This window comes from Nerophis lumbriciformis, linkage group LG15, assembly GCF_033978685.3.
Source record: "Nerophis lumbriciformis linkage group LG15, RoL_Nlum_v2.1, whole genome shotgun sequence".
Lineage (NCBI taxonomy): Eukaryota > Metazoa > Chordata > Actinopteri > Syngnathiformes > Syngnathidae > Nerophis > Nerophis lumbriciformis.
In genome coordinates this window covers 19,204,692-19,221,059 of record NC_084562.2, presented here as the reverse complement: position 1 = coordinate 19,221,059, position 16,368 = coordinate 19,204,692, and the positions used below count along the sequence as shown (strand labels likewise).

The following is a 16,368-nucleotide window of genomic DNA, read 5'->3' as shown; positions in this document are numbered from 1 at the left end:
CTGTGTTTTATTGGCAAGGAGCAATAACTATATAAAAACGGGCTGATTGTATTGTAACATTTAAATCACTACTTAATAGAAACGAAAAAAATAATATGTAAAAAATGTTTTTTTTTCCCCAGATTTCCACACCGGAACCGGAAGTTGCTGTTTAAAGACGTTGTGACTGTCTTCTCCTGTGATAATCAATATGTTTTATACCATAAAAAACATAAACGCAGAATTCACCGTTTTTTGCAAGAGGCTGGGCTGAATCTTGTCTTTTATAATATAAAACACATATAAAACACATCTGTTTTTGGTCCGTTTTTTCATTTCTGCTGACTAATGATTTCGATTTTTTTTTTGTCATATGAAAAATAAAATGAATAAAATCTTTACTTATATATTCGACACTGAAAAAGAAGAACGCTTAGTTTTTCCAATTTAATTTTCTGTGTTTCTAAATAAAAATCCATACAAACAAATCGTGTTTTTGTTTGTCAAGATAATTCAATGACCAAAATACACACTGACCTTATTAGTGACGTAGTCATAATGGGAAAATCTTTAATATTTTTGGGAACATATTGTTTTTTGAAAATCGTTTTTTTCCATCTTCCTGGTACTGTTTCGTTTACCGTGTCTTGAATATTTGTCATAATATGTATAATTGACATAATACGTTGATAAATCATGTATTTAAACTGTATATTCCTGCTCTAAAGACGTTGCGCTTCTGTTCTAGTCTCAATCTGAGTACCATGTTCCGTTTTTTACTACGGTACGTAAACGTCTCTATGTCACGTGATCACGGTGACAGCACCCACAACAGGAAGAGAACTAAAATGGCGGTGTGCATAGCAGTAATAGCCAAAGAGGTATTACTTTCTCCTTTTTATCCGCAAAATAGCAGTTATTATTGGATGTAGGAGCGTTCTTACACACCTAACGTTTAAAATGCATTGGAGTAGTGTCGGATTACTAATGGCATTAGCATGCGGGTGCATTAACATTGTACAAGTGGTTGCAATGTGACTGGGTTGTTATTGTGTTTTCTGATTTGGTGTTTTTTTTTCTAGAACTACCCGCTCTTTATCCGCAGCCTTCCCACGCAGAATGAGCTGAAATTCCACTACACGGTGCACACCTCCCTGGATGTGGTGGAGGCGAAGATCTCTGCTGTGGGGAAGGCACTTGGGGACCAGAAAGAACTCTACTTGGGTCTTCTCTACCCCACTGAAGATTACAAAGTGTATCCTTTTTTTTAATTTTTATTTTTTATTTTTTGCATTTAAGACTTTAGTGACGTTCAATGTTAACAATGTGCATGCAGTTGTTGGATCTGGTCTCTAAAAACAAGCATTTGCATAATTGGACAATAGCAAATGTGTCACAAATGTATTTATTATAAATATAATGTACTTTTTTTTTTAATTGGCACTTAATTAATTGGTTTTCATGCAGGGATGTCCAAACAAGTAAGCGTGGGCCATTTTGATATGCTTTTATTTTGTAAAAAAAAAAAAGGCTTTCACATCCATCCATTTTCTACCGCTTAATCCCTTCGGGGTCGCGGGGGGCGCTGGAGCCTATCTCAGCTACAATCGGGCGGAAGGCGGGGTACACCCTGGACAAGTCGCCACCTCATCGCAGGGCCAACACAGAAAGACAGACAACATTCACACCCACATTCACACACTAGGGACCATTTAGTTTTGCCAATCAACCTATCCACAGGTGCATGTCTAAAACAGATATTATATATATTTAATGGCAAAACTTAGTGTCAGCTTTCTGTTATAGGTGACTAAGTATATTAATTTTCATTATTAGTTCTAACTTTTCAGCTTTTTCTCATTACGTTTAGATTTTTTGCTCCTTTTTCTTATATTTTACTCAAATGTACAGGTAATATTATTACAATTGTGTAACTGCATAAGCTAGTGTGTCAAAAACTCTGCCTGTACGAAAACATTAATGTTTACCAGTGTGTATTATTGTTTTTTTCTCCAAATTAATTACCGGGTAATTCATAAATTAGTATTTTAATTTTTTAATTAACGAACTAAACTTTGTTTATTTTTATTTTTTTATTTTGAGAGCTTTTAATATTTTAGATCAGGTATCTAAAAAATAATTTCCACCAAAATCAAGTATGTGGGGACTATTTTTTTTTTTTTTTTTTTTTTTTAAACAAATATTATGTATATTAGTATATTCTTAGTTTAAAAATGTCATCTTTTTCTCATTACATTCCGATTTTTTGCTCCTTTTTCTTATATTTGACTCAAATGTACGGGTAATGTTATTACAATTGTGTAACTGCATAAGCTAGTGTGTCAAAAACTCTGCCTGTACAAAAATATTAATGTTCAGTTACACGTTTACCAATGTATATTATTTCTTTATTTTTTTAATTAATTACCGGGTAATTCATAAATTAGTATTACTTTATTTTTTTAATTAACAAACTAAACTTTGTTTATTTTTATATTTTTATTTTGAGAGCTTTTAATTTTTTAGATCAGGTGTGTCAATTTTTTTTTCCCACCAAAAGCAAGTATGTGGGGACCATTTTAATTTTTTTGTATTTAAAAAAAACAAATATGTATATTAGTATATTCTTAGTTTAAAAATGTCATCTTTTTCTCATTACATTCTGATTTTTTGCTCCTTTTTCTTATATTTTACTCAAATGTACAGGTAATATTATTACAGTTGTGTAACTGCATAAGATAGTGTGTCAAAAACTCTGCCTGTATGAAAACATTAATGTTTACCAGGGTGTATTATTGTTTTTTTCTCCAAATTAATTACCGGGTAATTCATAAATTAGTATTTTAATTTTTTAATTAACAAACTAAAGTTTGTTTATTTTTATTTTTTTATTTTGAGAGCTTTTAATATTTTAGATCAGGTATCTAAAAAATAATTTCCACCAAAATCAAGTATGTGGGGACTTTTTTTTTTTTTTAAACAAATGTTATGTATATTAGTATATTCTTAGTTTAAAAATTTCATCTTTTTCTCATTACATTGCGATTTTTTGCTCCTTTTTCTTATATTTTACTCAAATGTACGGGTAATATTATTACAATTGTGTAACTGCATAAGCTAGTGTGTCAAAAACTCTGCCTGTACAAAAATATTAATGTTCAGTTACACGTTAACCAATGTATATATATATATATATATATATATATATATATATATATATATATATATATATATATATATATACATATATATCTTTTAAATTAATTACCGGGTAATTCATAAATTAGTATTATTTTATTTTTTTAATTAACAAACTAAACTTTGTTTATTTTTATATTTTTATTTTGAGAGCTTTTAATTTTTTAGATCAGGTGTGTCAATTTTTTTTCCCACCAAAAGCAAGTATGTGGGGACAATTTTCATTTTTTTGTATTTTTAAAAAACAAATATTATGTATATTAGTATATTCTTAGTTTAAAAATGTCATCTTTTTCTCATTACATTATAGTTTACTCAAAAGTACAGGTAATATTATTACAATTGTGTAACTGCATAAGCTAGCGTGTCAAAAACTCTGCCAGCACGAAAATATTAATGTTCAGTTACACGTTTACCAGTGTATATTATTTTATTTTATTTTTTTCAAATTACTGGGTAATTCATAAATTAGTATTATTTTAATATTTTAATTAACAAACTAAACTTTGTTTATTATAATTTTTTTATTTTGAGAGCTTTAAATATTTTCCACCAAAAGCAAGTATGTGGGGACAATTTGAATTTTTTTGTATTTTTAAAAAACAAATATGTATATTAGTATATTCTTAGTTTAAAAATGTCATCTTTTTCTCATTACATTCCGATTTTTTTGCTCCTTTTTCTTATATTTTACTCAAATGTACGGGTAATATTATTACAATTGTGTAACTGCATAAGCTAGTGTGTCAAAAACTATGCCTGTACGAAAATATTAATGTTCAGTTACACGTTTGCCAGTGTATGTTATTGTTTTTTCCAAATTAATTACCGGGTAATTCATCAATTAGTATTATTTATTTTTTTATTAATTAAGTAAAACATTTTTATTTTTATTTTTTTAATTTGAGAGCTTTTAATATTTTATTTGTGTCTAAAAAAAAAAATGTCACCAAAAGGTATGTGGGGACCATTTTTATTTATTTATTTTTAAACAGATATGTATATTTAAAAAACAACAACATTGTGTTATGAGTGACTCAGTATATTCTTAGTTTAAAAATGTCATCTTTTTCTCATTACATTCCGATTTTTTGCTCTTTTTTTCTTAGATTTTCATTTTTTTCCAAACAACCTTTTTTAATGTAAGCAAGCAGTCATTTTGCATAGATGGCATAGAGCGAGATTTTTCCAAAAAAAAACATTTCCAAAAAATACATCTGGCTTATTTTCTCTGTGTTTATTATTAACCTACTTATTCCTGGTAAAAAGCGCAAAAATTAGGGAAAAAAAACAAGTCCTCTTTCTCCATTTGGATTCTCTGCCTGTTTGTTGTTGATGTTATCCCACATAGCAATTGTTTATCTTACTGAAAGTGCAAATCTAAACAATATTTGTAAACGGAGCATTTTCCCACACAGCTCTGGTACTGGATGTCATTGCAAGTTGATCCTTAAGCAGTTGACTAGATATGGATATGTCACAAACTCCAGGGTCAAATTTGTCATTGTGGTGGACTCTTCCAACACGTCGTTACGGGACAATGAAATAAGAAGTGTGAGTGTAAATGCGCACAAAGTCACCTTCCGCAGTCAGTTTGTTGGCCAAGTGGCACTTATTGTAACTTTTCTCTCCAGATGTTCCGAAAACTGCACAACTCCTTCACCGATGTAATGTGCAACCCATTCCACACACCTGGCAACCCTATTCAGTCCAAGTGAGTTCACGCGTAGCAAATAGTGTCCATGTAGTAGTAGAGATCGACCGATGTGGATTTTTCAGGGCCGATACGGATTATTAGTAGACACGGAGGCCGATATTTGGAAACAATATTCATTTGCATTTAAACATGAATAGTGAAAAAAATAAATACAAAAGGAATCGTCTGACCAGTCGCTACATAATGTAGTTAATTTAGCACCAAAATGTTTTAAGATGGCGGACATTTCTACCTGGATGCTACAGAAAGTATGAGAATGTGTGAGCTGCTGCCTGCCCTTCTGTACTTCTCTCCAGATGTTCCGGAAACTGCACAACTCCTTCGCCGATATTTGTCAAGATTTTTTTTTACACAGAGTCTAGATATCTTTTCTCTCGTCCTCATGTCCATCCATCAGTCGCCTTATTTTAGGGGTGTCAAACGGGTTTTTGGGGCGGCATAGCTCGGTTGGTAGAGCGGCCGTGCCAGCAACTTGAGGGTTCCAAGTTCGATCCCTGCTTCCGCCATCCTAGTCACTGCCGTTGTGGCCTGGGGCAAGACACTTCAGCCACCTGCTCCCAGTGCCACAGATATTGGGTCTCACTATGTAAAAGCGCTTTGAGTCACTAGAGAAAAGCGCTATATAAATATAATTCACTTCACTTCATTGAGAGCCACATTGCAGTAATGGCTGCCTTCATAGGGCCACTTTTTTTATGAATTGAAATGATGCATGCGGGCAATAACCTGTAATTAATAATAAATAAATAAAAACATCGTTTGACAGCATTAATGTAAATGTATACCAGTAATCACCTCATATTACATGATTGCCTATATCCAGAGGTGGGTAGAGTAGCCAGAAATTGTACTCAAGTAAGAGTACTGGTACTTTAGAGATTTATTACTCAAGTAAAAGTAAGGAGTAGTCACACAAATATTTACTTGAGTAAAAGTAAAACGTATGTTGTGAAAAAACTACTCAAGTACTGAGTAACTGATGAGTAACCTGTTGGTTTAATGATGACGGCAACAAATAATGCACAAAAACATAAAAATAGCAATGAGCAAATTCAGAGCCAGGAATATCTCTTAAGCAACTAAAACAATAATATATATTAAATTATAATACATTAACATAAAAAAAATTAAGGCAAATTGAGCCACAATAACTTAACAGCACCATAGCCTCAGTAGGCAGAGATTACAAAGGAAAATAACAAGTTAGCCTTTACGCAAACCGTAAACTCTGATAGGTGTGGGTTGCACCTGGGAACACACTGTGCACTTCTGATTGGTGTTTGTATGCATGCGTGTGCGACTGTGTGTGTGTGTGTCTGTCTGTCTATGAGGCTGCAGTGCGTTAATAAATGTCCCCACACGATGTACATTTGACAGTGATTCATAGCAGGGAAGCTAACATCAGCCTACGGTGACAGCCAAAATATCTACTAACGTTACTTACCGCCATGTGCTGCCTCAAATTTGATGTTGAGTTCATGTAAGCTTAAGCTTGTTGTTGTTTGCCACTGAAACTTTATGTGCAGTTAATCATGTGACCGCCTGGCTCTGTTTGATTGGTGAAACGGAGTCAAACGTCACCAGTGACTGCATTTGATTGGTGAAACGCAGGCATGTGATAGATCCTACTTTGAAGGTCTGTCTGACAAACCAAAACAAAGCGTGCATTAACAGATCGATAAAAATCAGTAGCGAGTAGCGAGCTGAATGTAGATAAATGGAGCGGAGTAAAAGTAGCGTTTCTTCTCTATAAATATACTCAAGTAAAAGTAAAAGTATGTTGCATTAAAACTACTCTTAGAAGTACAATTCATCCCAAAGGTTACTCAAGTAGATGTAACAGAGTAAATGTAGCGCGTTACTACCCACCTCTGCCTATATCTTTACTAACCTATTTTTGTAATACACTATATATATTTGGCATGATTAGATAACGTTTAGAAGATACACATTTGTTCCTGTCAAAATCAAAATAATTATTTGCATTTAGTAAAAAAAATGAAGTATTTCATTAACACACACTTTTCCCAGGCTTTCGCGGGCCAGATCTGGCCCCCGGGCCTCGAGTTTGACACCTGCGCGTTATTTGATCGAATGACGGAACATGAAACTCGTGACGCTCCTTTTAACGAGCCCCAGGCTTCGAGTGCTGCAGTAGCGAAAGCAAAACGACACCGGTGCAGGCGCCAGGGAAGAAGGACAAAAACTGGATTTCCCGGCCAAAAATCAGAAGTTTTGATAAGCGGGGACGACGTATTGTAGGTGATGCGAGGAGTGAAAGGGGGTGGGCATGGCTTAGCTGATGTCTAAACATATTTGGAGAGAATTGACATTGAGAAATTTGTATTTTTAAATAAAAAATTGGGCTCCAGCAAAAAAAAAAAAAAAAAAGATAACTTTTCTCATGTAGGACAAACGGGCTGGTGCTTGATTGGCGGTTTTTATTAGGGATGTCCGATATTATCGGCCGATAAATGCTTTAAAATGTAATATCGGTATCGATTTCAAAAAGTACAATTTATGACTTTTTAAAACGCCGCTGTGTACACGGATGTAGGGAGAAGTACAGAGCGCCAATAAACCTTAAAGGCACTGTCTTTGCGTGCCAGCCCAATCACATATCTACGGCTTTTCACACACACACACAAATGAATGCAAGGCATACTTGGTCAACAGCCATACAGGTCACACTGAGGGTGACCGTATAAACAACTTTTTAACACTGTTACAAATATGCGCCACACTGTGAACCCACACCAAACAAGAATGAAACACATTTCGGGAGAACATCCGCACCGTAACACAACAGAACAAATACCCAGAAGCCCTTGCAGCACTAACTCTTCCGGGACGCTACAATATACATCCCCCGCCTCAACCTCCTCATGCTCTCTGAGGGAGAGCATGTCCCAAATTCCAAGCTGCTGTTTTGAGGCATGTTAAAAAAAATAATGCACTTTGTGACTTCAATAATAAATATGGCAGTGCCATGTTGGCATTTTTTTCCATTACTTGAGTTGATTTTGGAAAACCTTGTTACATTGTTAAATGCATCACAACAATATTAGGCATAATGTGTTAATTCCACGACCGGTTGATATCGGAAATTAAGAGTTGGACAATATCGGCAAAAAAGCCATTATCGGACATCTCTAGTTTTTACTATTTGTTTTAATACTGAATATTAGTATATGTGCATATATTGTATCTGCTAATGTAGTTATGTTGTGGTTAAAAAAATAAATAGAAAAAGAGGCAGATACGGGTCGAAATGCCAATAACCGGTCGATCCCTACTATGTAGTCTGTTGTCTTCCTTTTAGTAATGAAACTTTTCCTCCTTCAGGGCGTTTGATGAAATGGTCTCGGGCATGATGGCTCAAGGAGGATGAAGTCTTCCATGTATGTGACCTGTTTCAACGCACGTGTAAATAAATGAAGTGTCAGATCAATGTTTTTATTTGTTCACATATAAAGCAAAAAGGATGTACAAGTTAAACAGGGAGAGGAGCTCTACACAGCAAGCAGAAACAAATACATTTGTTAAAATGAAAGAGCACAGCTACTGGACTACAACAACGTGGTCTCTCCCCGTCATGCATTTACACAACACAAGCTTAAAAAGCAACTACCTGGAGGACGGATGCAGACAACTGGAACTAGTAATGCCTGGAAACGTTTGCTCTTTAAAACCAGTCCATTCGCCCACTTGGTACACAAGGGGGAGGGGCTCACTAGCGCTGCTGGGCGTAGTGTTGTCCGCTTGTCCCCGCCCCCAGCTCCTCCGAAGGCGGGGTGATGAGTAGAAGGCAAGGGTAGCGCTTGGACGTCTGTTCGTGGTAGTCCATGTGGCCCCACTGTCTCTTGCCCTGAGGGGGACCGCCGTAGTAAGGGTGAGGGTTTTGGTGCTGGGGTCTCGAGGACTGGTAGCGGAACCTGCCCCGCGAGCCGGGCTGCCCCCTCGGGGGTTGGAAGCCTCGGCCTCTGCCTCGCGAGTGACCGCCCCGGTGCCCTCCCCGGTCTGTGGTGCTGATGCCGGGCATGTTGGTCCTTTTGGGCATCACCTGAAATGTAAAAATGCTTTTTAAAAATCACGACCTTATAGGGGGGAAAATATGATTACCGTACGTCCAAATAAACTACAACCAACACAATGTCAGCTCACATTGTCACACAACCAGCTCACTAAACTTTGTGGACATTATTAAAAAAAAAGTGCAAACCCAAAACCAGTGAAGTTGGCATGTTGTGTAAATGGTAAATAAAAACAGAATACAATGATTTGCAAATCCTTTTCAATTTATATTCAATTGAATAGACTGCAAAGACAAGATATTTAATGTTCAAACTGAGAAACAACATTTTTTTTGCAAATAATCATTAACTTAAAATTTAATGGCAGCAACACATTGTAAAGAAGTCGGCACAGGGGCATTTTTACCACTGTGTTACATACCCACACTCTTTTACTACAAAGCCACGCTGTTGTAACACGTGGCTTGGCATGGTCTTGCTGAAATAAGCAGGGGCGTCCATGATAACGTTGCTTGGATGGCAACATATGTTGCTCCAAAACCTGTATGTACCTTTCAGCATTAATGGTGCCTTCACAGATGTGTAAGTTACCCATGTCTTGGGCACTAATACACCCCCATACCATCACAGATGCTGGCTTTTGAACATTGCGCCTAGAACAATCCGGATGGTTCTTTTCCTCTTTGTTCCGGAGGACACGACGTCTACAGTTTCCAAAAACAATTTGAAATGTGAACTCGTCAGACCACAGAACACTTTTCCACTTTGCATCAGTCCATCTTACATGAGTTCGGGCCCAGCAAAGCCGGCAGCGTTTCTGGGTGTTGTTGATAAATGGCTTTGGCTTTGCATACTAGAGTTTTAACTTGCACTTACAGATGTGGCGACAAACAGTAGTTGCGGACAGTGGTTTTCTGAAGTGTTCCTGAGCCCATGTGGTGATATCCTTTACACACTGTTGGTTTTTGATGCAGTACCGCCTGAGGGATCCAAGGTCACGGGCATTCAATGGTTTTTAGCCTTACTCATACCTGCCAACTTTTGAAATCAGAAAAACCTAGTAGCCACGGTCCAGGGGCCGCAGGCCCCGGTAGGTCCAGGACAAAGTCCTGGTGGGGGGTTCAGGTTCGCCCCCCCGACGCAAAATGATTATTAGCATTCAGACAGGTTAAAATGTTGCTAAAACCATCACTTTTCTATCAGTCACAGTGACTTTTCAAAACAAAAATATTACAGCATAAATCATATGGGTTGATTGACATGTTTATTCTGTAAGCTAACTTCAATAGTTTGAAATTATTTTGACAGTTAATGCCAGTTATCCTGTCACAAGACTTCAATTTGTTAATTGAAAGTATAAACAGTATAAACACTTTTTACAGTAAACAAATGGTAAAACAGTACTAAACAATTCCATTAAAAAAAAAAATTGGTGTCATTATTAACTTTCTGTCCAAGCTTGTATAATCTACTGCCTTGTTCAATTGTAAAAAATATTCTGTGCCTAAAATTCACATTTCTATCACAATTATCATACTGTAAACATGGCAAGCTAACTTCATTAAAATTAATAGTCCTGTCAATAGCATGGAATTACAATTCAAATGTAGTTTTTTTGTAAGCCTTTCAAAAGAATTCAAAATATGAAAAATGAATGAAAATTAATTTAAGCCATCAGATACTTGAAAAGTGGCACATCACATCTCTAATGTAATCATTTTAACTTTTCAACAGAAATAGCACTGCAAAAATATTAAGGACATACTTCTGTATTTTGGTAGTTATGCTGTCAACATTTAACAAGATTTCTTCAACTTGGACTTGAAAGCATAAATAGTATAAACACTTTTAACAGTATAACAGTACTAAACAATTCCAATAGATAACATTGGTGTCATTACCTTTTTGTGGCTAAAATCCAAATTTATTCTATCAGATTGATGTGATCATGCCAGTGCGATTGGAAGTTCATGCTCAATTATTGCCTCCGTAAATAAAACTTCGGCATTTATCACATGCAAAGAATCTGTTTGGGCGACGAAAAACGTTGAAAGTTTTCCACTTGTATCGCTAGCAACGGCATTAGACTTGTGTTTTTTTGTCCCAACGTGGTCTTTTACATCGCTAATTCCTCCGTGTCCGATCGAAAAATCTTGTCTGCACAAGGTGCAATTCACGTAGTTTTCACCCTTTTTGGAACGGATAATTATTCCCGGATAGGCTTTTGAATATTCTTCACGGAATGACTGCAGTTTTCTTTTCGGTTTAAGACTCGTTTGCGATTTTTCTCCGGCTGATTCCATGATCGTTCGCTCGTTTGGAAACAATGGCAACAGGTGCCTCGTGCTTGGCAGCGGTGCTATAAATAGCCTCGCGCATGGCATTCGGAATGGCTCGATAGGAAGTTACGGGAAGCAGTGTCGATTGTCATTGTTGTTACGCGATTTCGTGAATAAAACCTAAAAAATCACTGCAACCGTAACCCGGAATAGGTTGATGAAAACCGTACTAATTACGGGAAAACCCGAAGTAGTTGGCAGGTATGCTTACTGCTTACGTGCAGTGGTTTCTCCAGATTCTCTGAACCTTTTGATGATATTACGGACCGTAGATGGTGAAATCCCTAAATTCCTTGCAATAGCTGGTTGAGGAATGTTGTTCTTAAACAATTTTCTCACGCATATGATCACAAAGTGGTGACCCTCGCCCCATCCTTGTTTGTGAATGACTGAGCATTTCATGGAAGATGCTTTCATACCCAATCATAGCACCCACATGTTCCCAATTAGCCTGTTCACCTGTGGGTTGTTCCAAATAAGCGTTTAATGAGCATTCCTAAACTTTCTCAGTCTTTTTTGCCACTTGTGCCAGCTTTAAAAAAAAATGTTGCAGGCATCAAATTCCAAATGAGCTAATATTTGCAAAAAATAAAGTTTTCCAGTTTGAACGTGAAGTATCTTGTCTTTTCCGTCTATTCAATTGAATATAGGTTGAAAAGGATTTGCAAATAATTGTATTCTGTTTTTATGATTTACACAACGTGCTAACTTCACTGGTTTTGGGTTTTGTATCATTACACCCATATAAATCCACGACAAGGCATGATGGGTAATATGCATATCAATTCTCTCCATACTTTGCAATGTTTGGCGCATTTTAGCTGCTTGATAGGTCGTTTCAGAAGTAAAATAAGGCAGAAGTTGTACTTTCACATACTATTAATAGTCAATGTTTTATTGTTTATACTTCATATTGCAGTATTGTGAGTGTCTGATGTGTTGGCCACATTACATCAGATATTCTACAGCATTTCTGGCTTAAATTAAAGGGGAACATTATCACCAGACCTATGTAAGCGTCAATATATACCTTGATGTTGCAGAAAAAAAGACCATATATTTTTTTAACCGATTTCCGAACTCTAAATGGGTGAATTTTGGCGAATTAAACGCCTTTCTATTATTCACTCTAGGGAAGCAATCCGCCATTTTCTCACTTTCGTCAGTGTGTTGTCGGAGGGTGTAACAACACGAACAGGGACGGATTCAAGTTGCACCAGTGGCCCAAAGATGCGAAAGTGGCAAGAAATTGGACGAAATTTGTTCAAAATACGAGGCTGTGGGGAAAGCCGACGAAATGGTCAGTCGTTTGTTCCGCACACTTTACCGACGAAAGCTATGCTACGACAGAGATGGCAAGAATGTGTGGATATCCTGCGACACTCAAAGCAGATGCATTTCCAACGACAAAGTCAAAGAAATCTGCCGCCAGACCCCCATTGAATCTGCCGGAGTGTGTGAGCAATTCAGGGACAAAGGACCTCGGTAGCACAGCAAGCAATGGCGGCAGTTTGTTCCCGCAGACGAGCGAGCTAAACCCCCTGGATGTCTTGGATGATCAAGAGAAGAATATCGACCCTAGCTTCCCTGGCCTGCTGACATCAACTCCAAAACTGGACGGATCAGCTTTCAGGATGAGGGTATGTCTACAGAATATATTAATTGATGAAAACTTTATTCATTACTCGCGGTTTTACGTAAATTATTATACATAAACTGTGTTTACCAATAATTTAGCTTAAAAACATTTTTTTTTTTTCAATCATTCGAGTACATTCGGGTAGTCTTGTGTAATGCAGTATTTTGTGTCTATTTAGGTATGGTTAACCTGAGTGCTGAAATTGTGGAAAAATATATGTTCTTAGCGCGCCTGAAATGGGCTGTCTGCACTCTCAAAGTGCATCCATCCATCCATCCATTTTTTACCGCTTATTCCCTTTGGGGTAGCGGGGGGCGCTGGAGCCTATCTCAGCTACAATCGGGCGGAAGGCGGGGTACACCCTGGACAAGTCGCCACCTCATCGCAGGGCCAACACAGATAGACAGACAACACTCACACTCACATTCACACACTAGGGCCAATTTGGTGTTGCCAATCAACCTATCCCCAGGTGCATGTTTTTGGAGGTGGGAGGAAGCCGGAGTACCCGGAGGGAACCCACGCAGTCACGGGGAGAACATGCAAACTCCACACAGAAAGATCCCGAGCCTGGGATTGAACCCCAGACTACTCGGCACCTTCGTATTGTGAGGCAGACGCACTAACCCCTCTGCCACCGTGCTGCCCTTCTCTCAAAGTGCATGTTGTTGCCAAATGTATTTCATATGCTGTAAACCTAGTTCATAGTTGTTAGTTGACTTTAATGCCAAACAAACACATACCAATCGTTGGTGAGAAGGCGATCGCCGAATTCGTCCTCGCTTTCTCCCGTGTCGCTGGCTGTCGTGTCGTTTTCGTCGGTTTCGCTTGCATACGGTTCAAACCGATATGGCTCACTAGCTTCAGTTTCTTCTTCAATTTCGTTTTCGCTACCTGCCTCCACACTACAACCATCCGTTTCAATACATTCGTAATCTGTTGAATCGCTTAAGCCGCTGAAATCCGAGTCTGAATCCGAGCAATTGTCGCTATAGCTTGCTGTTCTATGCGCCATGTTTGTTTGTATTGGCTTCACTACGTGACGTCACAGGAAAATGGACGGGTGTATATAACGATGGTTAAAATCAGGCACTTTGAAGCTTTTTTTTTAGGGATATTGTGTGATGGGTAAAATTTTGAAAAAAACTTCGAAAAATAAAATAAGCCACTGGGAACTGATTTTTAATGGTTTTAACCCTTCTGAAATTGTGATAATGTTCCCCTTTAAGCATTTTCAAGCAAATGGATAAATGAACTACACATCAATACTACGGCAGTATCGGCCACTAGATGGGACGTACTATGTTTTTTGGACAGCGTGGCGCAGTTGGGAGAGTGACTGTGCCAGCAACCTGAGGGTTCCTGGTTCAATCCCCACCTTCTACCATCCTAGTCACGTCCGTTGTGTCCTTGGGCAAGACACTTCACCCTTGCTCCTGATGGGTCCTGGTTAGCGCCTTGCATGGCAGCTCCCGCCATCAGTGTGTGAATGTGTGTGTGTATGTGGAAATAGTGTCAAAGCGCTTTGAGTTCCTTAAAAAGGTAGAAAAGCGCTATACAAGTATAACCCATTTACCATTTTGGTACAATGCTTTTACTTGTGAGAAATATTTGAAGGTAGTTCATACCTTAAGGACTCTTCCTCTGAACAAAGTCTCGTGCAGCCCAACGGCACTCTGCACCGAGTTGCGATCAGAGAACTCGATGTAAGCAAAGCTGGGAGACAAAAATAAAAAACAAATAAGCCAGGAATAATAATAATGCGTCGTCGACAAGACGATATGATTGGAAAATGATGTTGATGTTGAACTGACCCTTTAGGGTGACCGGAAAATCTGTCACAGAGGATGGTGACACGGTTGACGGGACCACAGCCGTTAAAATGGATCTCCAGCTCATCTGCAGTGGCTCCATAGTCCACCTGGGATGGGAAATGAAGCACGGTGTGTCATAGGAGCAAAAGGATATAAACACCAGGGAAAGGTTTATTTAATAAGTAATATAATTAGTTGACCTGACACGTGTGTTGCTTACATTGTGTGTTTTTTTCTGTGTTACCAATCAGTTTGGAGCATGTGTTGGAGGGATGAATACTGCAATATATTATGATACATCATATATAGGAAACATTTGAATTGTGTATCTTTCATCTTTCCTGTGTAAGACAAGAACACATGTTTCATTTTTTATGCATTCTAACTCCTAAAATATGACAAGTATGAGGTGGCTAACAATGCAGCTAATGGGAGTACCGTATTTTTCGGATTATAAGTCGCAGTTTTTTTTCATAGATTGGCCGGGGGTGCGACTTATACTCTGGAGCGACTTATGTGTGAAATTATTAACACGTTACCGTAAAATATCAAATAATATTATTTATCCCATTCACGTAAGAGACTAGACGTATATCAGCAATCGTCACGCAGCCAAGGATCGACAAAGCATGGTCTTCAGTGACAACCGAAACCATCCTGTCCGGATTCAGAAAGGCTGGAAGAATTGGAACTGCAACTGACGATGACTCTGACGTAAGCGACGTACCGATAGAAGAGGAAGCGGCGCATTGTCTACCTTTGAAGTTGGCAGAGTTGTTTAGAAGAGACACCGAGGAAGAAGATTTCATGGGATTTAGCGATTAGGAGTGACAGATTGTTTGGTAAACGTATAGCATGTTCTATATGTTATAGTTATTTGAATTAGGGATGTCCCGATCCAGGTTTTTGCACTTCCAATCCGATACCGATATTGTTTTTGCACTTCCGATCCGATACTGACCGATACCGGCCTATCCGAGCATGTATTAAAGTTTAAAGTTATTTAGCCTACTTAGTTGTCAGAATCATGTTGAAAAGGGTTTTAGTACTCTTGATAACAACTAGCCAGCTGAATTAGGGGAGTTTGAATAATACACAATGGTTGGTAACAAGAAACTGACCTGTTTATTCAAGGATAAACACAAAATAGACAAAATTATACATGACAAACAGAAATGGCATCATTGAAACTAGGGCTGGGCGATATGGCCTTTTTTTAATATTGCGATATTTTAAGGCCATATTGCGATACACGATATATATCTCGATATTTTGCCTTAGCCTTGAATGAACACTTGATGCATATAATCACAGCAGTATGATGATTCTATGTGTTTTGATTGATTGAGACTTATTAGTAGGTTGCACAGTGAAGTACATATTCCGTACAATTGACCACTAAATGGTAACACCCCAATAAGTTTTTCAACTTGTTTAAGTCGGGGTCCACTTAAATTGATTCATGATACAGATATATACTATCAGATATATACTATCATCATAATACAGTCATCACACAAGATAATCACATTGAATTATTTACATTATTTATAATCCAGGGTGTGGAGGGGGGCGCCTGATGTAAGTGTCAAAAAGACAGCCAAAAGAGTTTGATATGAGAATAAATCTAAAGTTAAAATATAGGGTA

At 37.6% G+C, this 16,368-nt stretch overlaps 2 protein-coding genes across 3 annotated transcripts in view; one reads left to right on the top strand and one right to left on the bottom strand.

The window, feature by feature from the left end:
* The first annotated feature begins 759 nt into the window (after positions 1–759).
* On the top strand, positions 760–8,345 carry trappc2l (trafficking protein particle complex subunit 2L). Of its 2 annotated transcripts, XM_061974764.1 has the most exons (5): positions 760–860; positions 1,062–1,234; positions 4,644–4,731; positions 4,812–4,891; positions 8,240–8,345. In XM_061974764.1, exons 1-5 carry the CDS (start codon positions 780–782, stop codon positions 8,283–8,285), a joined length of 468 nt encoding a protein of 155 aa, XP_061830748.1. In that variant the 5' UTR covers positions 760–779; the 3' UTR covers positions 8,286–8,345. The 2 variants fall into 2 exon arrangements, with proteins under 2 accessions (XP_061830748.1, XP_061830749.1); XM_061974765.1 differs by lacking the exons at positions 4,812–4,891; positions 8,240–8,345 and adding an exon at positions 5,191–5,271.
* The window catches only part of pabpn1l (PABPN1 like, cytoplasmic), a 27,964-nt gene continuing 19,927 nt past the window's right edge, over positions 8,332–16,368 (bottom strand). The window contains exons 4-6 of the mRNA XM_061974763.2: positions 14,721–14,827; positions 14,535–14,622; positions 8,332–8,957 (exon numbers count right to left, since the gene is read on the bottom strand). Of these exons, the coding sequence (XP_061830747.1) occupies positions 8,628–8,957; positions 14,535–14,622; positions 14,721–14,827 (525 nt within the window). The 3' untranslated portion in view covers positions 8,332–8,627. The remainder of the gene's footprint in view (positions 8,958–14,534; positions 14,623–14,720; positions 14,828–16,368) is intronic.